General features: G+C 45.6%; 1 protein-coding gene across 7 annotated transcripts in view; it reads left to right on the forward strand.

Annotated features, from left to right (window-relative positions):
* Nucleotides 1-27,939, forward strand: part of vps13c (vacuolar protein sorting 13 homolog C) — a 73,257-nt gene that overhangs the window by 34,440 nt on the left and 10,878 nt on the right. For all 7 annotated transcript variants that reach the window (XR_014622429.1, XR_014622430.1, XM_084350760.1 and 4 more), the window contains 37 exons: nucleotides 395-562; nucleotides 967-1,271; nucleotides 1,510-1,657; nucleotides 3,136-3,274; nucleotides 3,424-3,545; nucleotides 4,680-4,846; nucleotides 6,023-6,270; nucleotides 7,206-7,432; nucleotides 8,597-8,689; nucleotides 8,822-9,055; nucleotides 9,141-9,272; nucleotides 9,629-9,718; nucleotides 9,887-10,042; nucleotides 10,228-10,492; nucleotides 10,801-10,961; nucleotides 11,058-11,179; nucleotides 11,456-11,753; nucleotides 12,502-12,891; nucleotides 13,181-13,285; nucleotides 13,628-13,783; nucleotides 14,230-14,355; nucleotides 14,470-14,603; nucleotides 14,853-14,979; nucleotides 15,417-15,652; nucleotides 15,757-15,901; nucleotides 15,989-16,129; nucleotides 16,204-16,285; nucleotides 16,602-16,671; nucleotides 17,265-17,376; nucleotides 18,975-19,088; nucleotides 19,238-19,368; nucleotides 22,072-22,153; nucleotides 22,358-22,471; nucleotides 22,826-22,901; nucleotides 23,181-23,344; nucleotides 23,857-23,902; nucleotides 27,030-27,153. Coding sequence is in view for 5 of the 7 variants with exons in the window: in XM_084350760.1 (XP_084206886.1) it covers nucleotides 395-562; nucleotides 967-1,271; nucleotides 1,510-1,657; nucleotides 3,136-3,274; nucleotides 3,424-3,545; nucleotides 4,680-4,846; nucleotides 6,023-6,270; nucleotides 7,206-7,432; nucleotides 8,597-8,689; nucleotides 8,822-9,055; nucleotides 9,141-9,272; nucleotides 9,629-9,718; nucleotides 9,887-10,042; nucleotides 10,228-10,492; nucleotides 10,801-10,961; nucleotides 11,058-11,179; nucleotides 11,456-11,753; nucleotides 12,502-12,891; nucleotides 13,181-13,285; nucleotides 13,628-13,783; nucleotides 14,230-14,355; nucleotides 14,470-14,603; nucleotides 14,853-14,979; nucleotides 15,417-15,652; nucleotides 15,757-15,901; nucleotides 15,989-16,129; nucleotides 16,204-16,285; nucleotides 16,602-16,671; nucleotides 17,265-17,376; nucleotides 18,975-19,088; nucleotides 19,238-19,368; nucleotides 22,072-22,153; nucleotides 22,358-22,471; nucleotides 22,826-22,901; nucleotides 23,181-23,344; nucleotides 23,857-23,902; nucleotides 27,030-27,153 (5,750 nt within the window). In the remaining 2 variants the exon portion in view is untranslated. The remainder of the gene's footprint in view (nucleotides 1-394; nucleotides 563-966; nucleotides 1,272-1,509; nucleotides 1,658-3,135; nucleotides 3,275-3,423; nucleotides 3,546-4,679; nucleotides 4,847-6,022; nucleotides 6,271-7,205; nucleotides 7,433-8,596; nucleotides 8,690-8,821; nucleotides 9,056-9,140; nucleotides 9,273-9,628; nucleotides 9,719-9,886; nucleotides 10,043-10,227; nucleotides 10,493-10,800; nucleotides 10,962-11,057; nucleotides 11,180-11,455; nucleotides 11,754-12,501; nucleotides 12,892-13,180; nucleotides 13,286-13,627; nucleotides 13,784-14,229; nucleotides 14,356-14,469; nucleotides 14,604-14,852; nucleotides 14,980-15,416; nucleotides 15,653-15,756; nucleotides 15,902-15,988; nucleotides 16,130-16,203; nucleotides 16,286-16,601; nucleotides 16,672-17,264; nucleotides 17,377-18,974; nucleotides 19,089-19,237; nucleotides 19,369-22,071; nucleotides 22,154-22,357; nucleotides 22,472-22,825; nucleotides 22,902-23,180; nucleotides 23,345-23,856; nucleotides 23,903-27,029; nucleotides 27,154-27,939) is intronic.

Here is a 27,939-nt window from a genome sequence, read left to right on the forward strand (position 1 = left end):
CTGGCTGTCAAGTTTCAGGTCAGCGTCCACTTTTACCCCCAAATTGTTCACAATTGGCTTGTGGTATTGTGCCAAAGAACCCAGATCGACTAGGGGGGTCACAGAAGTGCCACCAAAGACCATGACTTCTGTCTTTTTTTCATTAAAATTTAAAACATTTAAAAACATCCAAGCTTTAACCTCGTGTAAACACTTTAGCAGTAAAGTAGGAGTCGGACTTTCTCTGATCAATTTAACTCCTACCTCTGATCAATTTAACTCCCGCAGACTGCTGTAGACTATTTCAGACTACCTCAGACTACTTCAGACTATTTCAGACTACCCTTACATTAACTCTGTTCTCTGCCGCTGAAGTCCTGTTGAATAAAGGTTGTTGACCCTTGCTGTCCTTCAGGCCATCTCCATCGTGGGTGATGAGGTGTTCAGCTTCACCATGAGTCTGACTCCTAACGCCACAGAGGGCGCCGGTTACACCGACACCTCCAAAACTGATGGCAGAGTGAAGCTGAGCGTGGGCTGCATTCAGGTGGTTTACCTGCACAAGTTCATCATGTCTCTGCTGGTGAGTTTCACACAGCTGAGTCAGAATGACTCGTTTGTTTTTAAAGAACAGTGTGATGTTATTAAAACGTTATTCTAGTTGTGTCAGAAACGACGAGTTCACTGATACTTAAACTCCATAAAGCTTGAAATGCTTTATGTAACTCTGCATCAGGTTTTTTTAATACTAACAATAAGTTGAGTCATTTTGAATTCTTTGCGGGTTTGAATGTTTTTGGTTTTTTTTACCGAACTGTTTGACATTGTTATTGAATTGATAGTGATAGTAGATAAACCTTCTGATTACTGTAAGTCTTTTCCATTTTCTGGATAATAAAGATATTTCAAATGCAGATTTTAATGTTGGCTTTATGTTGGTGTAGTAGTCAGTGACAGTTTTCATTGTTTGTGTCTGTTTTCATTCAGAACTTCACCAACAACTTCCAGACGGCTAAAGAAGCTCTGAGCGCTGCGACGGCTCAGGCGGCAGAGAAGGCGGCATCTAGCGTGCGAGACTTGGCCCAGAAGAGTTTCCGTCTGTCCATGGACATCAAGCTGAAGGCTCCCCTCATCATCATCCCGCAGTCCTCCACCTCCCACAATGCACTTGTGATGGACCTGGGTCTGATCACAGTGGGAAACAGCTTCTCTGTGCTGACTGCGGACGGATGCCCGCTGCCAGTAGTCATTGACAACATGAACGTCCAGCTGACACACCTCAAACTTTCCAGGTCAGTGAGTGGATTCAGGGTTAGGGTTATCTGCTCTATCGACAGCAGAGAGACTCTGCAGCGTTTAGTCAGGACTAAAGAGGTCACCACGACAACCTTGGTGACCTCTTTAGTCAGGACTAAAGAGGTCAGAGGTCAGACATCTGTAGTCAGACTCTTCTAAAGAGGTCACCAGGTTGTCTTGGTGACGCACACACTTAATACAGACTGGGTCATTGTGGTACCTGTTGTCCATCAGGACCTGTGGCGACTGGACGTCAGGTCAACCCGGCACCGAGCTGCTAGAACCAGTAAACCTGCACCTGAACATCAAGAGGAACCTGGCAGCTTCCTGGTACAAGAAGATGGTTGCCATAGAGATCGATGGAGACCTGAAGCCCATGAAGGTAGGAGGAGGAGGAGGAGGAGGAGGAGGAGCCCCAGTACTGATGGCTGTTTTTTTCCAGCCTGGCTCTGTTCTTCAGAATCAGTCGGGTTTGACCTGTTTGTTGTTGAAGCAGAATGTGACACTGACTCTCTGAAGCATCGTCCAGATGTTTTTGACTAATGGAGGTCTTGTCCCTTTTTATCCGTCTCACTGTCTGTCCATAGATTTAAAGTCATGCAGACGATGTCTTCAGTTCACTGAGCTGATTTAAAAAAACAAAGTATATAGAATAATTACTGTGACTGGACTCATTTTGAACCCAGTGACTGAAACCCTTCCACATTCAAAAATCATTAAAACCACTGACTCACGATATCTATCCTATCTAACCCTTTGTTTTCTGTTTCTAACTCCTCTGCTCTTGTTTTTGCAACCAGTTGACATGTACACCACCGAAGGTACAGTTCTCTCTGAGGACAGTCCTCCTCTGTAGTGTTGAAGTGTAGCATCACTAGTGTCTGTGTCGTCTGTAGTGATCTGACCCGTGGAGACGCTTTAGGCATCGTGGTCAGGATCAGTGTTGTGACGACTGCCGGTCAGATTTGAAGAGATGATTGTTACAGGACGTGTTTCTGGCCGACTGGCAGGTCTGATGACTGCAAACCTTCAATTACTGAAATCTGTTTCTGATCCTTTTTCCATCTGACAAAACTTCGTATCTACGTTCACCATCGGCCTGATGACCAGAGCTTTGCCCTGCACATCAACGCCCATGAAATCCTGCTGCGTAGTCGCTGCTGGAGTCGATCCGCTCCATGATCTTTAAAAAATGGTTTCTATTTTAACCGAGTCCCTGGTGCATGACATCACTCATTAATGTGAATATACTGCTGTATTTATTGACACAGATATGTTGTACTGTTCCTTTAACCTCCTAGAGGATCGTTACTGAAGTGACCTGATGCTGTTTCCCAATTCAGGGGCTGCATCCTTCGAAGGACGCGGCCTTTGCGGCCTTTGGAGAGACCTTCGCAGGCCACGTCAACCGTTGTTAAATGGGACGGTCTAGCCTTCGGAGTATTTCCTGGTTGCGTCACCAGATGTTCCCGCCCCTTACCCTTACGTCACGATTTCTGCTGCCCAGGCCCGCGAAAGTGACGATCTACACCACTTGATGTCGCCATTGTCTTTCTTTCATTCTTCTTTTTCGGGCACGCAAAAAATCTTGGGATATGGGAGGCCGCGAAGGCTAGTAGCGGCACGTCCTCCAAAAAGAGGGAAAAGAAGGCTGCATTTGAAGGAGCCTTTGAATTGGGACGGCCTTCGTGCGGCGTTGTGACGTAATTGGCCTTCAAATGCGCCCTTCGAAGGATGCAGCCCCTGAATTGGGACACAGCCTGAGTGTGTCGAGGTCTTGACATTATGTCACAGCTGTATGTAATCAGTAGGTCAGTGTTCGTGTCTGTAATGAGTGCAGTGTTTGTGCTCCGTCTGTAGGTGGAGCTCAGTCAGGACGACCTGAAGGTGCTGCTGAGGATCCTGATGGAGAATCTGGGAGAGGCCGGCGGTCTGGAGCCCGCCCCCCCGAGACAGGGGGCCAGCGTGCAGCTGCAAGCAGCCGGAGGCCCCCCGACAGGTCCGACAGATTCATATTCACGTTTATATTGATGTCACTGATGAGATCAGTTTTATAATTGTGATGTTTTTTGATCTTTCAGTGTTTTGTTGATATGATGTGTGTTATTAACCTTAATTATTAATCTTGAATATAACTCACATGCTCAGGTGATGTTGGGAAGCCGACTGCAATCAGCGAGGAAGAGGAGGACGGAGCTCTTGAGACCATGAAGTTTAACTTCAACATTGAGTCTCTTGGACTGGTTCTGTACAACAATGACCCAAATCAGGTGAGTCAGAACATAAAGAACAGCTGCTGATGGGTTTTAGTTAGACTCCTGATTAGGTTTTCTCAGTGTTCTGGAAAGTTTTGTGTGCATTTCCTCCTGATGTTTCGATGAGGAAGCTCGTGGAAGATTGATGAAAGACAAGTCAGCAGCTTTTTTACTTTTCTTTTGATTTTGGATTTTTTATTATGTCAACAGGAAACGAGTGTCATCCTGAACCGTCTGTCTGCTCTTCATGACGTTCTTATGTCCAACACTGATGTGGATTCTGCCTTTCAGGCACATATAAAGTTTCTCCTACTCAGAGCTGATTGGCTCCTGCGATCAGCTCTTCCTCCTGGATAATGTCACTGTTTTAAGTGTTTTAAGGTCACATTAAGGGACACAGCAGCAGGTCACATGCGGAGACACAGCAGAAGGATAATATGTGGACACAGCAGCAGGTCACATGTGGAGCTCTCTTAGATGTGTTTTTGTAACATGGAGTAAGATAAAAAGCATTAATCAGATGGGTTTAAAGATCATTCTTGTATCGTGGTGCACAAAATGATCAACATCATCACTCACTTTTTCATACGTCAGCAGACTAATTTGTCAAATCCTTGCAGTCTTTAGACAGCGGTGGAAACACGGACAATCACGGGTTGAAAGAACCTTTTAATTCTTGCTAAACTAGCTCCTGGGTGCCTTGGTTGGAAACATGGCTTTTGCTTTTTGGTCTCTATTTGTTAAGAAAGCGGCTAGATAAAGAAACATATTTTTAAAACTCTTTTTTGAAACAGTTGTGAATGTAAGAATATGTAATAATCATCATGAGCAGGTCCTGTAAGGTGATCGAAAAACAAAACAAGGGCTTCCAGGTCTCAGTTGACTGAAGTGATGATCTGTGATCATAAGACTTTATCATCGATCAGTTTTCTATTCTTCGGGATAAATACCATTTCATTTTTGGATTAATTTTGAAAACGAAAATCCTAAAGTTCCGACCGATCCTAAAGACGGCCTGAATCACCTCAAACAGGATCAGCTGGTTCAGGATCAGCTGGTCCAGGATCAGCTGGTTTAGGATCAGCTGGTTTAGGATCAGCCCTCTGGTTGTTGGACCTTGTGTCTGATTGTTGTTCTTGTTGTGTGCAGCCGTCAGACCTGCAGCACCAGGAGAACCTCCGACTGGGTGAATTCACCCTCCACCTCCTGAAGACTTCAGGGAGGATCCTGACCAACGGCAGCATGGAGGTGACCACGATCCTCACCGCCTGCACTCTGGACGACCTGAGGATGGGCATGGAGAGGGTGACCTCACGGTAACATGACCTCTGCTTTCTCTCAGCCTGTCTGAGAGTGTGTCTGATGAATCTTAGTTTATTCAGGAAGAGAAGAAGAAATGTCTGGAAGAGATGACTCCTCCTCTGTTCTCTTCTTCTTCAGAGTGTTAGTTTGGTTGCAGGTTGATTGACTCCAGACCTCTGCTGACACCTTGTGGTTCTTTAGCTTCACATTTTTTGTGTTGGTCAGAACAGAACATCTGTTCACTAAATAATCCTCAACAGTTTTACTCCAGCAAACTTCACTTTACTGCAAAATATGTAAAACAGGTGGTTTGTAGTGTGTGACGACGAGCCGCCGTCACTACGCACAGAGTGACGTTTACGATGATTGTCACGTAAAAGACTCGTAAGCATTCACACATTTGGATAAAACACAGACGCACCAGGTGATGGTTTAAAGGAATTGATTGGGGTGATACATCACAATGACGGAGATGATCGTTGCACGGGGAGGGACACGGGGCGGACGCGTTCCGGTGTTCACCTGTGAATGAGACAGTTAAGTGGATTTACCTTGGTTGATAATTGAATGGAGAGCGAACTGAAAGAAGAACGTAAAACGTAAGAATTGATGGTTTGCATGAGCTTACCTCCGCGGATCTTCCTGTCTCCCAAGGTGTGCGGGCAAAAGAGTTCCCCAGGAACACGCGCACCTTATAGTTCCGGGAGGGAGTGGAACAAGTGGGAATATAGGTGGAGGGGAGTTTCATGGTGTGTAAATATGTATTTAATTAATGTAAGATAGATATGGGTATTTAGAGGTTTATTTTGGGTTGTGTTAATAGTTATTAAGATGATATATATTTTCTGGTAATGGGTTGTGTAAATAGTGGGGTTATTAAATATGTGTATGTTTCTGATTTTACCTGTACGAATGCTATAGTCCAGCTCAATTACCGGAGAAACAATGTATATAAGGAGTCAGTCTGAAAGTGTTGGTGTAGGTGTTGGAATTGTGAATTGTGAGTATTGAGAAAAATAAAAGTGTCTTTGGATCGTTAGTTTCGGAAAAATCTCCTTATTGCCTCCCTTGGCCGCTCGGACATGCTAACATAGTGACAGCTGTAAATCTTTTGTTTATCAATGTTTAATGATATTGATTATGGTCTCAGTCTCAGTGAAGCCTGTGTTAACTCTGTTGTGTTTCTGCAGGATGGTCGGCCGGAGAGACGAGCAGAGCTCTGAGGCGATGATCGATGTGACGTATCGACAGAGCGCTGGAGAGCGGGAGGTGGTGGCTGTTCTGCAGAAACTCAACGTGTGTGCCAGCGTGGAGTTTCTGATGGCCGTCACAGATTTCTTTCTGCAGGCTCTGCCACAGAGTTCATATCCAACCTCTGCAGCAAGCGACAGACTGCCGCTGAGACAGACCACCGAGCCGCGAGCCGACGCCAAGACTGGTGAGTCCCAGAAACCAACACAAAGGGGGGCTGGTCTGCCTATATCTAACAAAAAGAAACATTAAAAAAAAAAACAAAGATGATTAACAGAATCTGCTGCACAGAATCAGGCTTAGTTTTCTGAGAATTTGTTCTAATCTTTACTTTGTCTTACAAATACGAATGCTTTAAATTGATCTAAGAAGGTTGGTCTTAGACGTGGTATGAGGTTGGAAACCACTGAGGTAAAATATATTTAAAATGTTAAGTAAATCTCAGTTTAGTCCTTTTGAACTATCCAATTATTGATGATGTCTGCTTCAATTGATGCTCAGATCAGCAGGTGAATCATGTGAGTAGATAATGTTGATAATTCAGCTGAAAGGCAACAGTTACAGACAGAACAGACAAACTGTTTGTGACACACAGTTCTCTGTGTTGATGAAGGTTCTCACTCATCCAGGTCATGTTACGCACCTGGGCTCACCTAGACCTTATAACCCACATGAAGGCCAGTTGGGTCAACGACCCACAAGTGGCCCTGACGATTCTGAAACTCAGAGCTCACAGGTGTCCTTAACGACTCTGTAAGGACACTCCTACATTATGTAAGGACACTCCCACACGATGTAAGAACACTCTCGCATTCTGTAAGGACAGGCCCACACTATGTAAGGACATTCCCACACGATGTAAAGACATTCCCACACAGAGTTTAAAGCCTGCAGCTCCTCTAGTTAGTCAGAAGTGAAGAAGCCTCTTGGATGAGACGTGAAACGTCCAGTTGACTATGATACAGAACTTAGAGTTACCTGAAGAGTTGTGTTTCTCTTTATTATTTATCATAACAATAATTAAGAATTAAGATTCAGACAAACTAAATAAACAGAAATATAAACTACAGTAGGATCTAACCTGTTCTGACATCTTGAGTACACCTCATCTTCTCTCTGCAGCACCAACAGTTAGGACTCGTGTTCGGGCTGTGGTCGTGGACCCGGAGGTGGTGTTTGTGGCCAGTCTGATGAAGGCTGACGCCCCTGCCCTCGTGGCCTCGTTTCAGTGTGACTTCACCCTGCAAATTGAGGACGATGGGACACAGAATATGAGAGCCAACCTGAGAGAGCTCAAGGTCCTTGCCTGCCCCTTCATCCGAGACAATGAGGCCAAGGCTGTCACCACTGTAAGATCACATGACCACATGTGGGGACACAGCAGCAGGTCACATGTGGGGACACAGCAACAGGATAATGTGGGGACACAGCAGCAGGTCACATGCGGGGACACAGCAGCAGGTCACATGTGGGGACACAGCAGCAGGTCACATGCGGGGACACAGCAGCAGGTCACATGTGGGGACACAGCAGCAGGTCACATGCGGGGACACAGCAGCAGGTCACATGTGGGGACACAGCAGCAGGTCACATGCAGGGACACAGCAGCAGGTCACATGTGGGGACACAGCAGCAGGTCACATGCAGGGACACAGCAGCAGGTCACATGTGGGGACACAGCAGCAGGTCACATGTGGAGACACAGCAGCAGGTCACATGCAGGGACACAGCAGCAGGTCACATGTGGAGGCACAGCAGCAGGTCACATGCAGGGACACAGCAGCAGGTCGCATGTGGGGACACAGCAGCAGGTCACATGTGGGGACACAGCAGCAGGTCACATGTGGGGACACAGCAGCAGGTCACATGTGGGGACACAGCAGCAGGTCACATGTGGAGACACAGCAGCAGGATTATGTGTGGACACAGCAGCAGGTCACGTGGGGACACAGCAGCAGGTCACATTAAGGGACACAGCAGCAGGTCACATGCGGAGACACAGCAGCAGGATAATATGTGGACACAGCAGCAGGTCACATGTGAAGACACAGCAGCAGGATAATGTGGGGACACAGAAGCAGGTCACATGTGGAGACACAGCAGCAGGATAATGTGGGGACACAGCAGCAGGATAATGTGGGGACACAGCAGCAGGTCACATGTGGAGACACAGCAGCAGGATAATGTGGGGACACAGAAGCAGGATGCATGTGGGGACACAGCAGCAGGTCACATGTGGAGACACAGAAGCAGGATGCATGTGGGGACACAGAAGCAGGTCACATGTGGAGACACAGCAGCAGGATAATGTGGGGACACAGCAGCAGGTCACATGTGGAGACACAGAAGCAGGATGCATGTGGGGACACAGCAGCAGGTCATATGTGGGGCCACAGCAGCAGATACATGTTGTCCAGACTGCAGATTCTCCTCCCGACCTACAGGAGGTGACATTAACATGTCTTCACCTGCAGCTCAAACTGTTGACTCATCAGTCTGACTCTGTTCAATAGGTGTTGCGACCCTGCTCAGTTGCCCTGGAAACAAAAACCCAGCCCAACCAGCCACTAAACGGCTCTGTGACAGTGGAGGAAGTCATTGTCAAGGTACATTCATGTGCCACACTTTGTAAAAATGTACTTATTGGTCTACTGAACTCAACAATCCAACAGCAAGTGACAGAAATGACGGACAAGGGTCCAGCTGGTCAGTGAGCTCATCATCAGTTTGTCCTACAGATCTCTCCGTTCATCCTCAACACCGTGATGACTATAACAGCCGCCATGACGACAAAGCAGCGTGACGAGCAGACGCAGGAGTCCAAGTCGAAGGTCAATGACCTCTGGTCGGTCATGAACATCTACAGCTGTAACTATTGGTTCCTGGGGGTTGACCAAGCCGCCGAGGTCACCGAGAGCTTCGGAGAGCCAGACGGACGCAACCAGGGTGAGAGCTTTGCTGCAGAGGTCAAGGTACGACATTTCAGCTCCTCCTAATATTTTATTCTGAAAGGTGGTCACGTCTTTTTGCAGCTGACAAGGAGTTGTTGTCCCACAGGTGGTCCAGTTGACTCTGGAATCTGGTTTGGGTCATCGGACCGTCCCTCTGCTGCTGGCTGAGTCCTCCTTCAATGGGTCAGCCAAAAACTGGTCATCTCTGCTGCAGCTGAGAGCTGACATGACGCTGGAGGTGAGAACTGATCCTGAACCTGTCCTTCACCCCTGATCGTGAACCTGGCCTTCACCTTTGATCATGAACCTGTCCCTCATCCCTGAACCTGTCCTTCACACCTGATCATGTCCTTCACACCTGACCTAACCTAACATTAAATTCATGTTCAACCGATCTTAGAAAACTTGACTTAGCATTTGACTGGTGTTGTTTGGCTGGAGATGTTTCTGTCACTGTGAACTTTGACTTCATCAGAGTCAGTGAGTCAAACTCAATTTGAAGCTGCAGCTGCTGTGGTGACTGAAACAAATAAACATGTTGATCATGAATGGTTTATAATGTTGACATGTGCTCGTGTGTCTGTGTGTGTGTAGGTGAACTATTTTAATGAGATCCATGCGGTGTGGGAGCCTCTGATTGAACGAGTCGACAGCGGCAGACGCAGGTGGAACCTGGAGCTTGAGGTAAATCTGTTGAAACACCAGAGGGGTGATACACATGTTCAGGTATCTGAACATCTCTAAAAAATAGATATACTGTATGATTGTAAAATATAAGAATATGGATCCAGGAGGACGAATCAGGAGAGAAAACATTTGATGAAAAATCTCTTTTTGTCCTCATTCCTTCAGATGAAGAACAACCCGGTCCAGGACAAGAGTCCCATCCACGGGGATGACTTTGTCATTCTTCCAGAACCTCGCACTGCCATCAACATCTGCTCCAAAGACACCATGAACATCACCGTCTCTCAGTGCAGCCTCAACGTCCTGCACAACCTCGCTAAGGTACAACACAGCATCACATCTTCTACAGCCTTTATCAGAAAGTGAAAATATGAGTTTTTGTGCAGCAGAAACGACAAACGCCAACTGAACAGGAAATGAAATCCTTTTCATGATCCGCTATTTAATTCATCCACTGGCAGAAAAAAAGCCTGCAATCGACCAACATTATTCATTGTTTTGATCAGGCATTCTCTGAGGGCACTGCCTCCACCTTCGACTACTCTCTGAAGGAGAAGGCCCCCTTCACCATCAGAAACTCTCTCGGGATTCCTCTCATCGTGCAGCACAGCGCCAACCTGAGGCCGGTGGGTCCAGCAGCACAAGGAAAACTACACGAGCTGTCTGTGGATCAGAGCATGGACCTGGAACACTCCATGTTCAAACCGTCGTCACGAGGAAAACTGTCAGCGCTTCAACGTCAAGAGAGCTGCCTGTTCAACCTCACCATCGGTCAGAACGCCTCACTGTCACTACAGTCTCATCCTGTTACATGTAGAAGGAACAGACAAGCAACAGCTCTGGTCTGTTTTCTTGCTCAGCAGAATATGTTGTTTGGAAGCAGAGTTCATGCTAGCACTTAGCATACACCACTAGTAGATAATAGACCAGTACCATTCCATTAGCACTGAGTGACAGCGCTGACCAAGACGGTGTTAATATCTGGCTATGGAAACTGTCCAACAGAAGAACCTGTAGACCTGTAAATGATGACGTGTGAATTAAGATTAAAGGTGGCTGTTGTGTCTCTGAACCTGCAGTTCCCTCCGGATACAGTGAGATCTCCAACATTGCTGTGGACAAACCGGGTCGCCGCCTCTACAACATCCGTGGTCCGATGCTGCAGGAAGCGGTTTCTGTGCTGCTGCAGATCGACGCTGCAGACGGCAATAAGGTCATCACTGTCCGTTCGCCGCTGCAGGTCTGACTCTCAAACACTCACAAACCTCAGCACACATTCCTGTGACAGTATTAACCAACAGCAGGACGGCTTCTTTCTCACTGTTTGTGTTTCCAGATAAAGAATCACTTCTCTGTGCCGTTCACCATCATGAAGTACTGTTCAACATCCAGGAGCCTGCAGAGCGTGGGACAGGCTGAACCAGAGAGAGAGTTTCACATCGCCTTAGAAACATACAGGTAGACTCACACTGCCCTGCTCAGAGGCACGAGGGAACTAAGTGTTTGTTGGTTAGCATGCAGCACTGTCGGTGTTTTCATGTCTCATTTCAGTCAGTGCTTCATGTTTGTTTATGGTTGATATTCGTCCGTCAACCTTGTAACCAGAGTTTCTATAGCATGTTTAGTTTCAGTGTTCTCTCTGTTGGTCTGTAGCTCCTCTGGTGTTCAGCTCCAGGTGTTGCTCCAGGTGTACAAATGATGTTGACAGTGGAGTTTTATCCCCTCTACCCCCAGATGTCAGTTATTTGTGCGTCCAGCGGGATGTCTGGATGGTCAGTACGGCCCGTCCTCCACCTGTGTCGCGTGGATGGAGCAGGTGCACCGCAGCTCTGAGGTGCGCTCGGTGCTTCAGTGTCCAGCGGCCGACAGCAGCCTGCTGCCGCTCATGGTCAGCACGCTGGCCGTCCCTGACGACCTGCGACACATCGCCAGCCACGGAGAGGAGGACTGGGACCCTGCCTACGTCATCCACCTCCACCCCGTGGCCACGCTACGCAACCTGCTACCCTACACTGTCCGCTACATGATGGAGGTACACCACAGAAACCAGAACAAATAGAGACAAAAACAAATATCATTAAAAGGTCAATACAAAATCTTTATATAGAAACAAGTTCAATGATTTTTGTTAAGTTATGTGAATCAGAATCAGATCTGTGAGATGATCCACAAAATTAATTTCTCTTCATTATTTATACAAACAAACTAGTCAGTCTTAAGATTTACGTCTTCTGCACCTAATGGAATCTGATGAGGTCTGATGTGGTCTGATGTGGTCTGATCAGGTCCGATGTGGTCTGATGTGGTCTGATCAGGTCTGATCAGGTCCGATGTGGTCTGATGTGGTCTGCTGTGGTCTGGTCTGAACTGACCAGGTCTGATGAGGTCTGATGTGGTCTGCTGTGGTCTGGTCTGAACTGACCAGGTCTGATGAGGTCTGATGTGGTCTGATCAGGTCTGATCAGGTCCGATGTGGTCTGATGAGGTCTGATGTGGTCTGATCAGGTCTGATCAGGTCTGATCATGTCCGATGTGGTCCGATGTGGTCTGATGTGGTCTGGTCTGAACTAATGGAATCTGATCAGGTCCGATATGGTCTGGTCTGAACTGATGTGGTCTGATGTGGTCTGATGTGGTCTGATCAGGTCCGATGTGGTCCGATGTGGTCTGGTCTGAACTAATGAGGTCTGATGTGGTCTGATCAGGTCTGATCAGGTCCGATGTGGTCTGGTCTGAACTGATGAGGTCTGATGTGGTCTGATGTGGTCTTGTCTCCTCAGAGCTCAGCAGACTCTTACGAGCTTCAGGAAGGAAGCACGTCGGACCTCCTGAACGCTCGTGTCTCAGGTGAGATCATGTCGTTGGTGCTGATAAGGTATCAGGGCCGCAACTGGCACGGACACATTCGTATCGAACAGGAAATGCCAGAGTTCTTCGCCGTGTGTCTCACCTGCGACTCAGACACCAGCATGACTCTGGACGTGAGCGTTCACATGACGAGGACAGCAAGCCGCCTATTGCTGTCCCTCTTCAGCCCGTACTGGATCATCAACAAGACATCTCGAGTGCTGCAGTACCGAGCCGAGGACGTCAACGTCAAACACCCGGCCGACTGCCGAGACATCATCCTGTTCTCCTTCAGGAAGAAGAACCTGTTCAGCAAGAGCAAGGTGAGAAAACACCTGGACAGGTTCAGATATGTCTGTTAATAAAACTTCAGACTCCAATGATCACATGACCTCTCGTCCAGCGCCACTCTCAGGACAAACACATCCTTTCCCTAAAAATCTTTTGGGTTCCACCAAACTTTTGGGTTTGGATCCAAATGTGTGTGTCTTGAGCCAAATTTACCTTCATAGTAAACTTTTTATGTTGGTCCTACAAAATATTTGGGTTTGTACTGATTTAATTTTTCCTCGAGCCGCTGAATAAAAACATGTGTGTTGCTGTTTGTTGCAGCTCCAGTTGTGTGTCTCCACCAGCTCCTGGTCTGATGCTTTCTCTCTGGACACGGTGGGAAGTTACGGCTGTGTCCGCTGTCCCACCAACAACATGGACTTCCTGGTAACTAAAAACCCGCCTCTGTTCAGATAAAAGATTTTGGTCATTTTGGTCATGTAACTATTTAAAAACCTAAATTATAATCTCCAAGCCAGCTGTGACATGTAAAACATACAGTTTCCATGAAAACCGAGCAGATGACGAAGACTGTGTGGTCGAGTCAAGAGGAAGGTGACGCTGAAGCAGTTGATTCATAGATGAGTTGATTGAGGGAAAATGAAGGCAAACAATTTTGATAGAAGATTCATGTTTTTCTACTTTCCAACAAAAATGCCACAAATTTCTTTTTATCTTTTGAAATTGAGAATAGCCCACTGGCTTCACAGCTCTTCTTTGTTTGTCCAGGTGGGAGTTAGTATCCAGATGAGCAGTTTTAACCTGACCAGGATCGTCACCATGAGTCCTTTCTACAATCTGGTGAACAAGTCGTCGTACGAGCTGGAGGTGGGAGAAGTCACCAGCCAGACCTCCACCAGGTGGCACTACATCTCCTCCACAGAGGTGAATATGACTCCTGACTCAGCCTGAGTCTGTCTGTGGGACACTACACTACACACTACATCTCCCAGAGAGCATTGCTGTGAGAACTGTTGAATAAATTCTCACACTTGAATCAGTTTAGTAGCTGTGGTGCTGACGGAACTGTCTCCATAGTAACAGCCGCTGAGGCTCATGGGTACTGTAGTATTTAGAGCCATTCCATAGACCAAACTGATGGCACCAGAGGACTGTGGCCCAGCAGGTCTTCATGTCCAGTGTTTCCTGCTCTCTGGGAACATTCTGGTTTATATCTGCAGTCTGACTCTCTTCTCTGTTTTGGTCACCTCCCCAACACTGTTCTGTTGGAGCACCATGCTGCATCATGTGTTGAACATGTTCCCCTGTAGCAGCTCAGAATACCAAGATTTATGTTGTGTGGTGGTTGATGTGTTGTTGTGTTTCTGCAGTGTCTCCCTCTGTGGCCCGAGAACCCTTCAGGGAAGTTGTGTGTCCGTGTGGTCGGATCTGAATCCACTTCCAAGTTCTTCTTCTTTAACCGCCAGGACAACGGCACGCTTCTGAGCCTCGACATGGTCAGTGTCTGCTCGACCAATCACATCAGCTGACTCCCATATCTGAGTTTGGTACATTTCAGGGCCTCTTACGTGTGTGTGTGTGTGTGTGTGTGTGTGTGTGTGTGTTTTCAGTGCGGTGGGATCATTGTGGACGTCAACATCTCTGATCTCTCCACCGTCATCGGCTTCACAGATTATTATGAAGGAGCAGCTCCGGCTCTGCTGCTCAACCACACACCCTGGGTCACCATCAGCTACAAGCAGAGGTCAGCACGCGCGCGCACACACACACACACACACACACACACACACACACACACACACACACACACACAGAAACATTTCACGTCCTTTGAGTTGTTTCTTTTTTGGGGGAGCTCCCCTCCCATGCCTGGCTCCAGGAGGTTTGTCAGCACATGTTTACACATCATGATGATGAGTTGTGTTGAAGTTGAGTCATTGTACGATGAAATCGTATAATGGGAACCATCTCCCCCTCTCTGTTTTTTGCTCAGCGGCTCGGCGGCAGTTCACCAGCTGAACCCCGGCGAGGCTCGGCTGTTTGCGTGGGACGACCCCGCAAGCGTCCGAACCCTCAGCTGGAGCTGCATGGAACATTCTGGAGAGCTGGACCTGCTGAAGGTGGGACACCATGTTGTTAAATTTTTCAGTTGATAGGAACAAAGAACTGCGAGATTGCAAAACATCAACAACAAAAACTGCAAAAACTGTTCCAAAGAACTTGGTGTGACAAACAAATGTGATGTAAAATCACAGCCTCAGCATGAACGTACTCTGTCTGTTGGTTTGTGATCTATCATTTTTATTTTCATAATCTGGATCAGTACAGTAACTGGACAAACGCTTTGAATGAATTGAATAAATAGAAGACCAAGAATAGAACCAGTGTGAGCGAGATGTGGAGACAGGAAGCTTTCTGAAAACATGTCAGCATCACTTAATTTATAACCAGATAAAAATGATAAAAACTATGTTATTACGTGAAGCTTTTAAAGATGAAAACATCCCAGAATACCTCAGTCCTCCCCTGACAGTCAGCGTGTCTCTGTGTGGTTCAGGACCAGATGGGTCAGTTCTCCTATGACAGCCTGTCTCAGGTCCACTGGGTCTCCTTCCTGGATGGACGTCAGCGGGTGCTGCTGTTCACAGAGGATGTTGCCGTGGTGACGAAGGCTCGGCAGGCTGAGGAGCTGGAACAGTTCCAACAGGAAGTGAAGGTGTCGCTACAGAACCTCGGACTGTCTCTGATCAACAACACCGGCCGGCAGGAGATCGCTTACATCGGCATCACCAGGTAACACGTCATGAGGTGAACGCGTCGTCACCAGGTGAACGCGTCGTCACAGGTAACACGTCAGCTCAGGTGTGTGTGTGTGTGTGTGTGTGTGTGTGTTACAGCTCAGGTGTGGTCTGGGAGATGAAGCCAAAGAATCGTTGGAAGCCATTCAGTCAGAAAAACATCAACCTGCTGGAGAAAACTTACCAGAGTCAGCTGAGCGGGAAGACTGAGGGGGGCTGGGTCAAACTGGAGACCAACCTGGAGGTCAGAGGTCAACACACACTCACACACCAAACACAAGCGTAAACACAATAAGAGCTGGTGAGAGTGTGTGATGTCACTGGTCGTCAGGTGAACCTCAGCCGAGCCACCATGATGATGCGTCAGCCGTATTCCTGCCCGGTGAGGAGGAACTTCCTGTCTGGGATCCAGGTGGAGTTCAAACAGTCGCTGCACCAGCGCAGCCTAAGGGCCCAGCTGCACTGGCTGCAGGTAAACACACACCTGAACACATAGACACCCTCAGAAACAGTCTCTTGAATGGCTGACGTGGCTTTTGTGTGCAGGTGGATAACCAGCTGCCAGGTGCCATCTTCCCCATCGTCTTCCATCCTGTTCCTCCTCCCAAATCCATCGCTCTGGACTCAGGTGAGTCTTCATTATTACCTACTTCTCATGTTTGATCTCACCTGTTCAGTGTCTTAACTCCAGGAGCTGAAAGTCTGTCACCGATAAGATTTACCACCTGTTTCCTTCATCCAGCTTTGTTTAACATGAAATCATAAAAGTGATTTTCTCCAGAACAAAAGATCTTAAGAGTGTTTGATGTGATTCAAACTGGGACTGATGGTCTGAGCAGCAACGTCTGGTTCTGCTGCTCTGAGACACAAATTAAGACAAGTTAATTCTTTGAAAAGTTTCTGTGTTTCAGTTTGATCTTTAAGTCTAAGCTCTGTCTCCACAGAGCCGAAACCGTTCATCGACGTGTCCATCATCACCAGGTTCAACCAGCACAGCAGCGTCATGCAGTTCAAGTAAGTAACATCCAGTTTAACATGAGTGAGTGGAAACCAGTTTAAAGTAAGTCATAACCAGTTTAAAATGAGCTCTAACCAGTTTAAAATTAGCTCTAGTCACCTAACCTGGTGACCCTGCAGTGACCTGAGAAATGGACAAGTCTTCTCTAAAGTCCTTCAGCTCTGTCTCGTCGATGGAGGATGAGTCAGTTGGGTTCCTCGGTCCTTGTGTGACTCACTGAGTGTAGACTTTCCTTCCACTATCTGTGCTTTTTAAATCCCTGTTTCTGGGAAACAAGAACAAGCTGCGAGCTCCCGACCTACACACTGAACGCAGCAACTTACCACTAACCTGGTCGCAAGCAGTACGAACCTAAACAAGCTAACAGCTGTTAGCTTCTCTGTTTTGGTCACCTCCCCAACACTGTTCTGTTGGAGCACCATGCTGCATCATGTGTTGAACATGTTCCCCTGTAGCAGAGCGGTGACCCAGGTGAAGTGACTCAGTTTAAATGTGGTTAGAGATGTTCAGCAGCTGACCTTTCTGATGTGGAGCCGTGTCCCTCATAATCTCTGTGAACGTTAATAAGTACTTTGTTTGTGTACTTCAGGTACTTCATGGCTCTGGTTCAGGAGATGGCAGTGAAAATCGATCAGGGTTTCCTGGGAGCCATCTTGGCTCTCTTCACACCTGCTGCTGACCCGCAGGCCGACAGACAGAAGGTAGAGCAAGGCAGCATGTTGATGGTTCAACTCCCCAACACACACAGGGTTCATGTGATGAACTGAAAACCAATCTGAAATCAGTTTTTGTTCCTGTGAAGTATATCTCACCTTACAGAAACATGTTGACTTCATGTTTTCACATGTCAGACTTGCAGTCACAAGCCTGTCATGACCTTTGATTTAAAACAGAGGAACATCAGGGGAGATCGTTCTTTGTTCTCTCTGATATCCAGAAGGTCATTAATGCTTTTATATCATCTTACATTACTGTAGTTCTTCATATTCAGGATTTCAGGACAAAAATGATCGCAGGCCATTGGCTGGTACCAAACATAGCCACAAACACAACAGGACCAGACCAGCTGTGTTTCAGTGTTTTTCACTGGTTACCAGTCAGTTTCAGATTTTACTGATCTCCTTTAAAAAGCTCTTCATGCACTTAAATCTGGAGTTTGCAGAATATGTGAAAAACGCATGAGACTGGGATGGAAACAACTGCGCTCCCCTCTCCCCTCCCTGTTTTGACTCCGTAGCTCCTCACTTTCACTTTCACTCTCGTGGACGCGTGCGACTGTAGCGCTTGGGATATTCACGTCAGAACTTTTCTGTCACATAGCTGCCAACTTTTATGCTTTCATGTCCTCTGTATGTCGTGTATATATAACGGTATTGACAATACATTTGACGTTGACTTTGGCTCTGACTTGCTTGTAGCTGTTGTGAGCCTTTGGCTACGGTTAGCATAAAGCTAATCAACTCACAACATTACTCGTCAAGTGTATCGCTCAGCTCTCTCCACCTCGGATATGCTTGTCCAATGTTTACACGCGATTTATTCCGTCTGTTGTCACTCTCCCTCTTAGACTCTCGTCTCTCTACATCGGTCATCCTTTATTTGGCTTGGTTAGCCGTGTACGCTTTTGTTGGTAATGCCGGGATAGCGGCTTTTCCTGCCGGGGCGTCCGCCGTTGCACCTTCACGGAACGTGAATGCACATCAACTTTGGTCGAGCAACCAATAGGAACGCCCAAAACAGCTTGCTCTGTAAAATGAACTGTGATTGGCTGAACACTCAGGGTTCGTACGGGTGCTGGCACGGCACTGATATATTAAAGCCTGAATACAGAGCCAAGAGGAGACACAGAAGTCCAGTGTTCTGTCCTAACACTATGAATTACAAGATGCTGAAAGGTTATTATTGATTTTTGACCAAATGACGCCAGACATAACTTACACACTCCAGCTTTAAATGTCTGAATTGCTGCTCTCCTTTAAGTTAGAGCCTCAGGCAGGACTCTGCTGGTCCTGGTTCAGGACTGAAGGAGACCTGGTTCAACAGGTCTGAACTCTGCCTGAAGACTTGAAGCTGCAGAATCAGAGACAGCTTTTAAATGTCATTTTTAAACTTAGTTATTGTTAGTACGCCATTTTATTTCCAGCATGTCTGATGTGTTTTTTTGTTATTGTCTTGTTATTGTTGGTCATTTCTTCAATTGTATTTCTGTATTATCGATCAGATTGTATCGGCCTCATTGCCTCTTCAAATGTTTTGATCCTCGATTAGCCATGTGATGGAGCCGCTGTTTGTGTTTCAGTCACGGCTGCTAGACAGAGATCTGCAGCTGTTGCAGGCGGAGCTGATGGAGGCGTCGCTCACCGACGCGTCAGGACTCAGTTTCTTCGAACATTTCCACATCTCACCCATCAAGGTGAGGAGACATACAGCTATAAGCTTCTTCTGTGAACCTAAAAATTGTTCACTCTGCTGCCTTTTTCAGCTCCATCTCAGTCTGTCTGTTTTTATATTTTATGTTTCAGCTCCATCTCAGTCTGTCTGTTTTTATATTTTATGTTTCAGCTCCATCTCAGTCTGTCTCTCGGCTCCAGCGGTGAGGACTCAGCTCAGGAGGTAGCAGCCGTTCAGTCTCTCAACCTGCTGCTAAAAAGTATCGGAGCAACACTGACCGACGTTGATGACCTTATCTTCAAGTGAGTTATTTGTGGAAATTACATGGGAGACTAATGTAATTATTTATGTTCATTATGATGTTGACAAAATTAAGGTGTAACCATCAATGCACATATGCACACATACATACACATGTATACATACACACAAATAAAAATACATGTGTGATGGTTTGTAAAAAAAAAAAAAAATCAAACATGATCAACATGTATAAAGGGCTTAGTCTATTACAAGGCAGATGTTCCTTTGCACATATATATATGCACACCCACTCTCATATACACATATATACACACACATATACATACTTTTACACTCACTCACACATAAAATATATGCATGCACCTCCACCAGCCTGTCAACAGTAATCAACAAAAAGAAAATAGGAACCTCCCTCCCTCCCTCCCTGTTGGGTGAGTTAAAATGTCCAACAGGAGGCGCCACCAATAATCTAATGAAAGAGTATGTGGTGGTTTCCACCGTACTACCAGCATTTTCTTTGCAGCTGTTAGGCCGGAAAGCCAGATTCTCTTATTATGTATTGACATAGGGAATTGAGAATTATCATTTAATAAACATAGTACGGGACAACATGGGACCACCTTGTTGAGAATTTTAGATAAGGATTTCGTTACTTGAAACCAGAACAACTGTACTCCAGGGCATTCCCAAAACATATGTGTAAAAGTACCTATACTACCTTGCTTGCAAAGTTGGCAGAGGGGAGATGATTCTTGCTTCATTAGGTGTCTAAGTCTGGGAGTAAGGTAAGTTCCTTGCACAATTTTTAAGTGTATGGTTTGGTGATTGGGATTTTTTGACGCTTGAATGATATTTTTCCACACTGTATCCCATGCTGTTGCAGAAGTGATGAAGCCATAACCATTCTGCCAAGATGTTTGAATTGTAATTGGTTTGTAAGAGGCCTGCAAGATTTTGGACTACAATGCTGATACAGTTCCTCTGGTGTTGGTGGTATTGTACAGTTGTTTTGTCAGTTCGTGTTTAGAGAACTCAGAGTTCCATGGGACCCCATAGGTCTTCAAGGCGGTACGGAGCTGCAAATATAGAAAAAAGGAAAAACCAGGTAAATTGTACTGTTCCTTTAAATCTTGGAATGTACGGAGATCTTTGGTATCAAATAGCTGTCCCAATAAATGAACCCCACAATTTAACCATATTGGATAGGCTGCTGGTCGACCACCAAGCAATAAATTGTGATTGTGAAAAATTGGAGTATGATAGTGCCATTTATTATTTATGTTAGTGTAGTTAATCACCAGCTTCCAAGTGACCAAGACATTTGCAATAATAGGTCCCCCCACGGTTAGCGTTAGCTCATGTGCTAAATGGCCAAAGTAACACAAACTATACTGGTTTTTTAAATACTTACAGTTCCATCATCGACAGTGGGTATGGATCCATCTTTTAAGGGACAATTTCGTTGCCAGTCCAGCGTTACACTGACCCTGGTTGCTGAAACAGTCCGGCGTGAAGTGACTGGCACAGACCATAACGCTTCTGCTCACTGAAGCTGGGACGTTTCCCTGATAAATAAAATGTAGCCACTTCGCTCTGATATCCTCTTTGGTAGGGAGGGGATGTAGCAAAACAGGAGGATCCGTGCATCCGACGACAGAGCAGCAGTGCTTGGCTTTCGGGTTGTACATGGTAGCGGTCAGGCTGTCGTGTACGAGAACGAGAAAATGGCGGATCCTCGTTCAGGTAGCTGGCATAGTGTGGGAGGAGATAGCCAGCGAGAGGGCTGGAGTATTCAAAAGACCGGACTGTTACGTAACAGGTGCAAAATACTGACTTAGTTGTCGAAACTCATGCTTAAGGGGTGGGGAGGCACTCCGGATACGCAAATATACATACTAAAGCAAGGAAAAAGTGAGTTTTGCATAATATGTCCCCTTTAACAGCTGGAATATTAAGTTTGGTGAGATCCTCTCCATTGTTGTTTAATGCTAGAGGTGCCGATTTTTGCCAATTTATTTTATATCCAGAGATACTACTAAAATCTTCAAATAACTTAAATATATGGGAAAGCGACTGTGATAGTTCACTGATAAATAAAAGTATATCATTTGCATATAGCGATATATGATGAGTAGTGGAATTTATCGTAATAGGGATGATATCATTAGATTGGCGTACCTTTTGAGCTAAAGGCTCCAGAGATAAAATAAATAATAGGGGAGATAGCGGGGAACAAATCTTGCCTGATAGCACCATTGCTCCTGGGTTTGCGTACAGGACTTTAATATAATCAATAAAGGGTATACTGAGTCCCATATGATCCAATACAGCCCAGAGGTAGTTCCATTCTAGTCCATCAAATGCCTTTTCGGCATCAAGAGTTAAAATTCCAGATGAAGTGAAGGGATCATGAGAGTCCTGGGTAAAGTGTAATATGTGATAGCCTTCTTGTATTGTCTGAACTGAAACGACCTTTCACAAACCCAGTCTGATCACAGTGAATACGTTTTTCTAAATATTTATTAAGTCGACGTGCCAATACTTTGGCATATATCTTCTAATAGATATATAGAGATATATAGAGACTAATAGTTTTAAATAAAAAACGGAAGGATCATTTCCTGCACTCCCATACTGTGTCTGTGGAGCAGTGTGATTGTAGCTGACCTCCAGTAAAAAGCCAGACTGTATTTTGTTCAGTCCAAAGTAAAAGTCGGGTGTTTTCTGTCTTTCTCCGTCAGGCTGGCCTTCTTCGAGGTGAAGTACCAGTTTTACCGCAGAGAGAAGCTGATGTGGGCGGTGGTCCGACACTACACTGAACAGGTAACACTGTAACCATCAAAACCCTGAACTCTTCATCCTAAAGTCTTCTTCACTTCTTCTTCTTGTCTCTCCTCTGTTGGATCATGTTCTTGTTCAGTGGTGCTCCGTTCTGATGTTGCCATTTTGAGTCATATAATGTCAGTTTTGGTATCAACAAGAAAACATCTGATGTAAGAACAAGATGATATTTGTTTCTGGCTACAGTTCCTGAAGCAGATGTATGTTCTGGTTTTGGGTCTTGACGTCCTGGGAAACCCGTTTGGACTGATCCGAGGTCTGTCTGAGGGAGTGGAGGCCTTCTTCTATGAACCTTTCCAGGTAACACAACACATGTGTTGGTTCATGTCACTTTTGGGTAATTTATATAGACTTACATTCATTTCCTGTAGACCTGTCCTGACCCTGACATCAACCACGGACGCACAAATCAGCTTTTTTCGTGTCAGAAACAAACACATCTTCAACACAACGTGGCAGAAAGATGACATCAGTTCATTCTGTGGAAATGCAAACTTTGACCCACGAATTGTGGCTTTGACCACATAACTCGTTAGCTATGTATGCTTACACATGTTGACCTGGTCTGACTGGATTTACCAGGTTCAGGTCAAGTTCTGGTCTGGTTCTAGTCTGTGTACCTGTAGTCGTGTGACACTGCTGTGTGTTCATCAGGGGGCTGTTCAGGGTCCGGAGGAGTTTGCTGAAGGTTTTGTGATTGGAGTCCGCAGCCTGCTGGGTCACACCGTCGGTAAGGAACAAACAAACAAACAAACTGAAGAGCTACTTTATTTTCTTCTTTTAATATTTTATTAAATTTTTTTTTTATATACTTCTTTGAGTTAAGGAAACTTTACAGTTGAACTCCAGTGATTCTCCACCTCAGGTGTTTCCAGGTGTTGCTGAGATCCACTGCATGTGTTTTAAAGTAGTGTAAATCCTTTAGTAAGTCCAGAGGAGCTGTATGAAGTCTGATAAATGTCCTTGAGTGATGCCACTTGAGTCAAACTAATGTGTTGGTGTCCTGCAGGTGGCGCTGCAGGTATGGTCTCCAGGATCACAGGCTCTGTGGGTAAAGGTCTGGCGGCCATCACGATGGATAAAGAGTACCAACAGAAACGACGAGAGGAGATGAACCGACCACCCAAAGATTTCGGAGAGAGTCTGGCTAAAGGAGGAAAAGGACTGCTGAAGGTATGAAGTCACTCAGCAATGAGCTGATCTGAGGTCAGTGATGGTGGTCAGTGATGGAGGTCAGTGATGGAGGTCAGTGATAGAGGTCAGTGATGAAGATCAGTGATGAGGTGGTGATTGAGGTCAGTGATGGAGGTCAGTGATGATGATCTGTGATAGCGGTCAGTGATGAAGATCAGTGATGGAGGTCAGTGATGAAGATCAGTGATGGAGGTCAGTGATGGAGGTCAGCGATGGAGGTCAGTGATGTTGATCAGTGATGGAGGTCAGTGATGGAGGTCAGTGATGGAGATCAGTGATGTTGATTAGTGATGAAGATCAGTGATGGAGGTCAGTGATGGAGATCAGTGATGTTGATTAGTGATGAAGATCAGTGATGGAGGTCAGTGATGGAGGTCAGCAATGGAGGTCTGTGATGGAGATCAGTGATGGAGGTCAATGATGGAGGTCAGTGATGAAGATCAGTGATGTTGATCGGTGATGAAGGTTAATAACAGGAAGTGTCTTTGCAGGGAGTTGTGGGCGGAGTCACGGGCATCGTCACCAAACCTGTGGAGGGTAAGTGACCATCAGTGTATCTGTCTCAAATATGGTATATGGAGGAGGTGTAGGCTGGTGTGAGTCCATGTGGGTCATTAAAAAAAAAAGAATAATTTATTTGTTTTGGAAGAAAGGGCTCAGCAGACTTTGTGTTCATATTTTATCTACATATTCTTTGAATTAAACCTCAGTCAAAGATGAAATATTAATAATTCTGATAATAAGACACTAAAGCTCTTAGATGTTCATAATAAAGACAAAAGAAGTATCAGGTGTCTATAAAGGAAAACTAAAAGTTCATCAGAATTTATTGATTTACAATGCAGATGTTTACATGTGTGGACGGGAGACGGGTTGGTGAAATAATACATCTCTAATAAGGACAATATTTATTACCTGCAGCGTGGACATGCATATGGACCCGTTCTTCATTCGAGATCTAAATACGGAATTCTCTAGGCACAAGACTCATGAACGGGATAGAAATTAAAGATGAGAGACGTGGGAAAAGAGGAAGAGTCTGACTAGATTAAAATGTCAGAAACTGCGGCGCTCCCCTCTATAATCCTTGCAAATGTGACGAGTTGCAGGCAAACACAATCCATCTACATGAATACAGAGATGGCTGCATTATGGCCTTCAGTGAGACATGGCTCAGGCTGGACAGGGACACGAATACTACAGGGAAATCCCTAGGGGGCGGAGTCTGTGTATATATAAATCAACAGTGGTGCAATAATGTCACCATCAGGGAGTCCATATGCACAGCCAACAGAATTGTTGTCTGTCTCTGTCCGTCCATTTTGTCTCTCCAGGGAGTTCCCCCAGTTATTTTGTCTATACACCCAAAAGCAAACACCCAGTTTGCCTCTGAAACCATCTACAGGGTGACTCAAAGACTCCAGTCCCTTCCCCTGATGCCCGTGCTTGGTATTGGGAGATTCTAGTAATCGCAAACTGAATAAATCTCTGAATCTTTACCAGTACATCACCGGCCCTACTAGGAAAAATAAGACTCTGGACTTGTGTTACTGTTCCATAAAAGGAGAATACAAGGCTTCTCTTAGGCCACCGCTTGGTTCCTCTGACCACAGCACCATCTATCTCACGTCTGTGTACAGGCCAACGCTTGTGAGAAGAAGTTACAATATAAAAAGGTTTGAGGAAAGCGTGGGACGGAATGAGGAAACTGACGGGCCAGCAAAAAACTCAAAACAAGCCAGTTAGCATTGCCGGTTATGATAGCAACAAAGACTTAGCTGAAGCACTAAATACTTTTTATATCAGATTTGATACCCATGACTTTGATGATATGCAGGCAGTCTGCCCCCCGTACAAAGTCAAACCTGATGTTTGAATCTCATGATGTTGAGGTAGTACTTAAGAAAAGTAAGACAAATAAGAGCTCTGGGCCAGATGGTATCACAGGGAGACTGCTGAGGTTTTGTTCAGAGCAGCTCCGTCAGAGTGTCATGAACCTGCTCTGGGTCAGACAACAGATGGGAGACCACACCAAGACTGCCGTTACTTGACAAAATAATTTATTGAATTAACTGAACAACTATAACACAAATAACATAAAAGGTGTAGATCAGTGGTATCAGCAGTGTCTGAAGTGTATGGGTGTGAGTGGGTGTGTGTAAGTTTAACAAAAAACAAATAAATCTTAACCAAACAAAACCCAAACAACAGCACTGCCTGCTAGGTAGGAGAGAGAGGGCGAAATGGCTTGATTGCCAGGTTAATAAAGGGAGGAGGAGCCCTGATGGGAATCAGGTCCAGGTGAGGCATCTCCTCCTGCCACGCCTCCTCAATCACCTGCAGAGAAAATAGGTCAAGACAATAGGTCAAGACACAAACTGAACAGGGTCATCACAAGAGTTTCCAAAGTTATAAAGGAATCTATCGATGTCCCGGTGGCTAAACGTGGAACCCCTAAGGAGCTAAATGACTTCAGACCAGTGGCGTTGACATCATTGGTCACGTAGTCATTTGAAAGGCTAGTCAAAGGCAAACTGGTGGAAATAGTGGGCGAGGATCTAGACCCTATGCAGTTTGTATATAGGGCTGGAGTGGGAGTAGAGGATGCCTCAATCACATCATTGAACTCCCTGTATAAACACCTAGAAGGTCCTGGCACACATGCCAGACTTTAATTGCTGGATTTTTCATCTGCGTTTATTACTATTCAGCCACATGCCTCAGCTAGAAAATAGCTTATTTATTTGATGTAAAGTTGTGAGTTGGATTGTAGATTTTTGAACATGTAGGTCTCAGACCCTTTCTGTCAGAACGGTGCTTCTCTTCCACCGGCTCTCCTCCGGGCTGTCCTGTCTCCTCATTCCTTACACCAATGACTGTCAAAGCCAGCATGTGGACAGACACATCCTGAAATCCACTGATGATACAGTTATCATCAGTCTGCTCTATAAAGAGGAATCTGAGCATGGGCCAGTGGTAGATGAGTTTGTCAAATGGTGAGATGAAGCCAATCTACAATAAATGCCACAAAACCGAAGGGTATGGTCATTGGTTTTTTAGAGATCGTTTTTTTGTCTTATTGTGTGTATATTCAATGTACAGGAAACATTTTTGTACTTGTGTTTTTTGTATTTGCATGTTTTTTATCTTGCGCCCCTGACTGCACTGATCTGCACTAACTCTGACTGAACTGAACTGAACTGGAGCTTAACTTCACTGATTATTTAAATTTCCCAACAGGAATCGGTCAAGATTTAATGTTAATAATGGCGAACGCACCTGAATAATGCCTCTTTTACATATCAGAAAGAATACTGTGCCATTCACTGAAAACCAGGTTGTTTGTTAATCAGTGGCATGATCGCTTTCAATAGCAATGCGCCATCAGTGCACTTGACCACACCTCACTAAAAGAGCATGCCCTGGGGGGCACACGTGGGCGCAGATACATTTGCTATTAGCTCATCTTGGGTGCTGGGTGTGAAAGTGACAACTGCATCAGTCAGAAAGTAACAATGACACTTTGTGCCGGGCCCACTATCTGTGTTTTAAGTGGTTCAGACGTGCAGTAGAAACATCGTAAAAGCACTGTTAAACCACAGTAGAACCGCATTAGAACCACAGTTGAACAAATCTGATGGTGGTTTGAATGATGTGTCTGCAGGGGCAAAGAAGGAGGGAGCAGCAGGTTTCTTTAAGGGCATCGGTAAAGGCTTGGTGGGCGTGGTCGCTCGGCCGACAGGCGGCATCGTGGACATGGCCAGCAGCACCTTCCAGGGCATCCAGAGGTAACCGTCACTTCTTCTTATCTTTCACTTCAAGCTGCAGAACATGTGGGTTTTTTTCTCACGTAGTTTCTCTGTGAGTTTGTTTACTCGTAGTATTTTGCTCAGTGAAGAACTTCCTGTGTCGTCTGTGTGCTTCACGTGTTCTCCTCTGTTCTTCTTGTCTGCTCACTAATTTTCACATTTTCTGCTTTTTTTCTGTCTCGTGTTGTTGTTTCCTGGAGTTTGGTTCTTTCTTTTTCTTGTTGTTTTCATGTGTGAGTATTTCACATTAACCACACTAAAGCTGAGCTCCTCCCTCACTCTAAAGTCTGTTATTAGTCTTCTGTTAGTGTAGTGCAGAGTTTCAGTCAGTTCCTCTTTCATTTTGACCCAAGATAAATTCATCCCAATCAGATCAATATGTTAAGAAGATGTGTGAGATGAAGGAGCTGAGCTTCAGTGTGCAGCTCTCGTGTTTTCTTGCATGTTGTTGTCGTCTTGCAGCAGATGGACGGTAAGTCGCTGCATCGTGTCACAAATAAAAACTCCATCCATCGTCCTCTGAACTGATTCATGCTCATGTCGTCCATCACTTTAACACTGCTAGTAGCCACGCCCGTCTGTAAGCCCCATCCCCACAGCTTGCTGTAGCATTGTGAGTCGAGAGGCCAAGCCCCTGAGGAGAGTCACCTGTCCTATCAGGATCTTTCCTGACATGACTGTCAAACACAATCTGCTCTTTACTTCCTGAGTGACGTGTTCAAACAACCAATCAGGTACTAGTTCAGTTTACATTTTTAAAATGTC

The sequence above is a fragment of the Pagrus pagrus genome, assembly GCF_965226575.1.
Source record: "Pagrus pagrus genome assembly, chromosome: 1".
Classification (NCBI taxonomy): Eukaryota; Metazoa; Chordata; class Actinopteri; order Spariformes; family Sparidae; genus Pagrus; species Pagrus pagrus.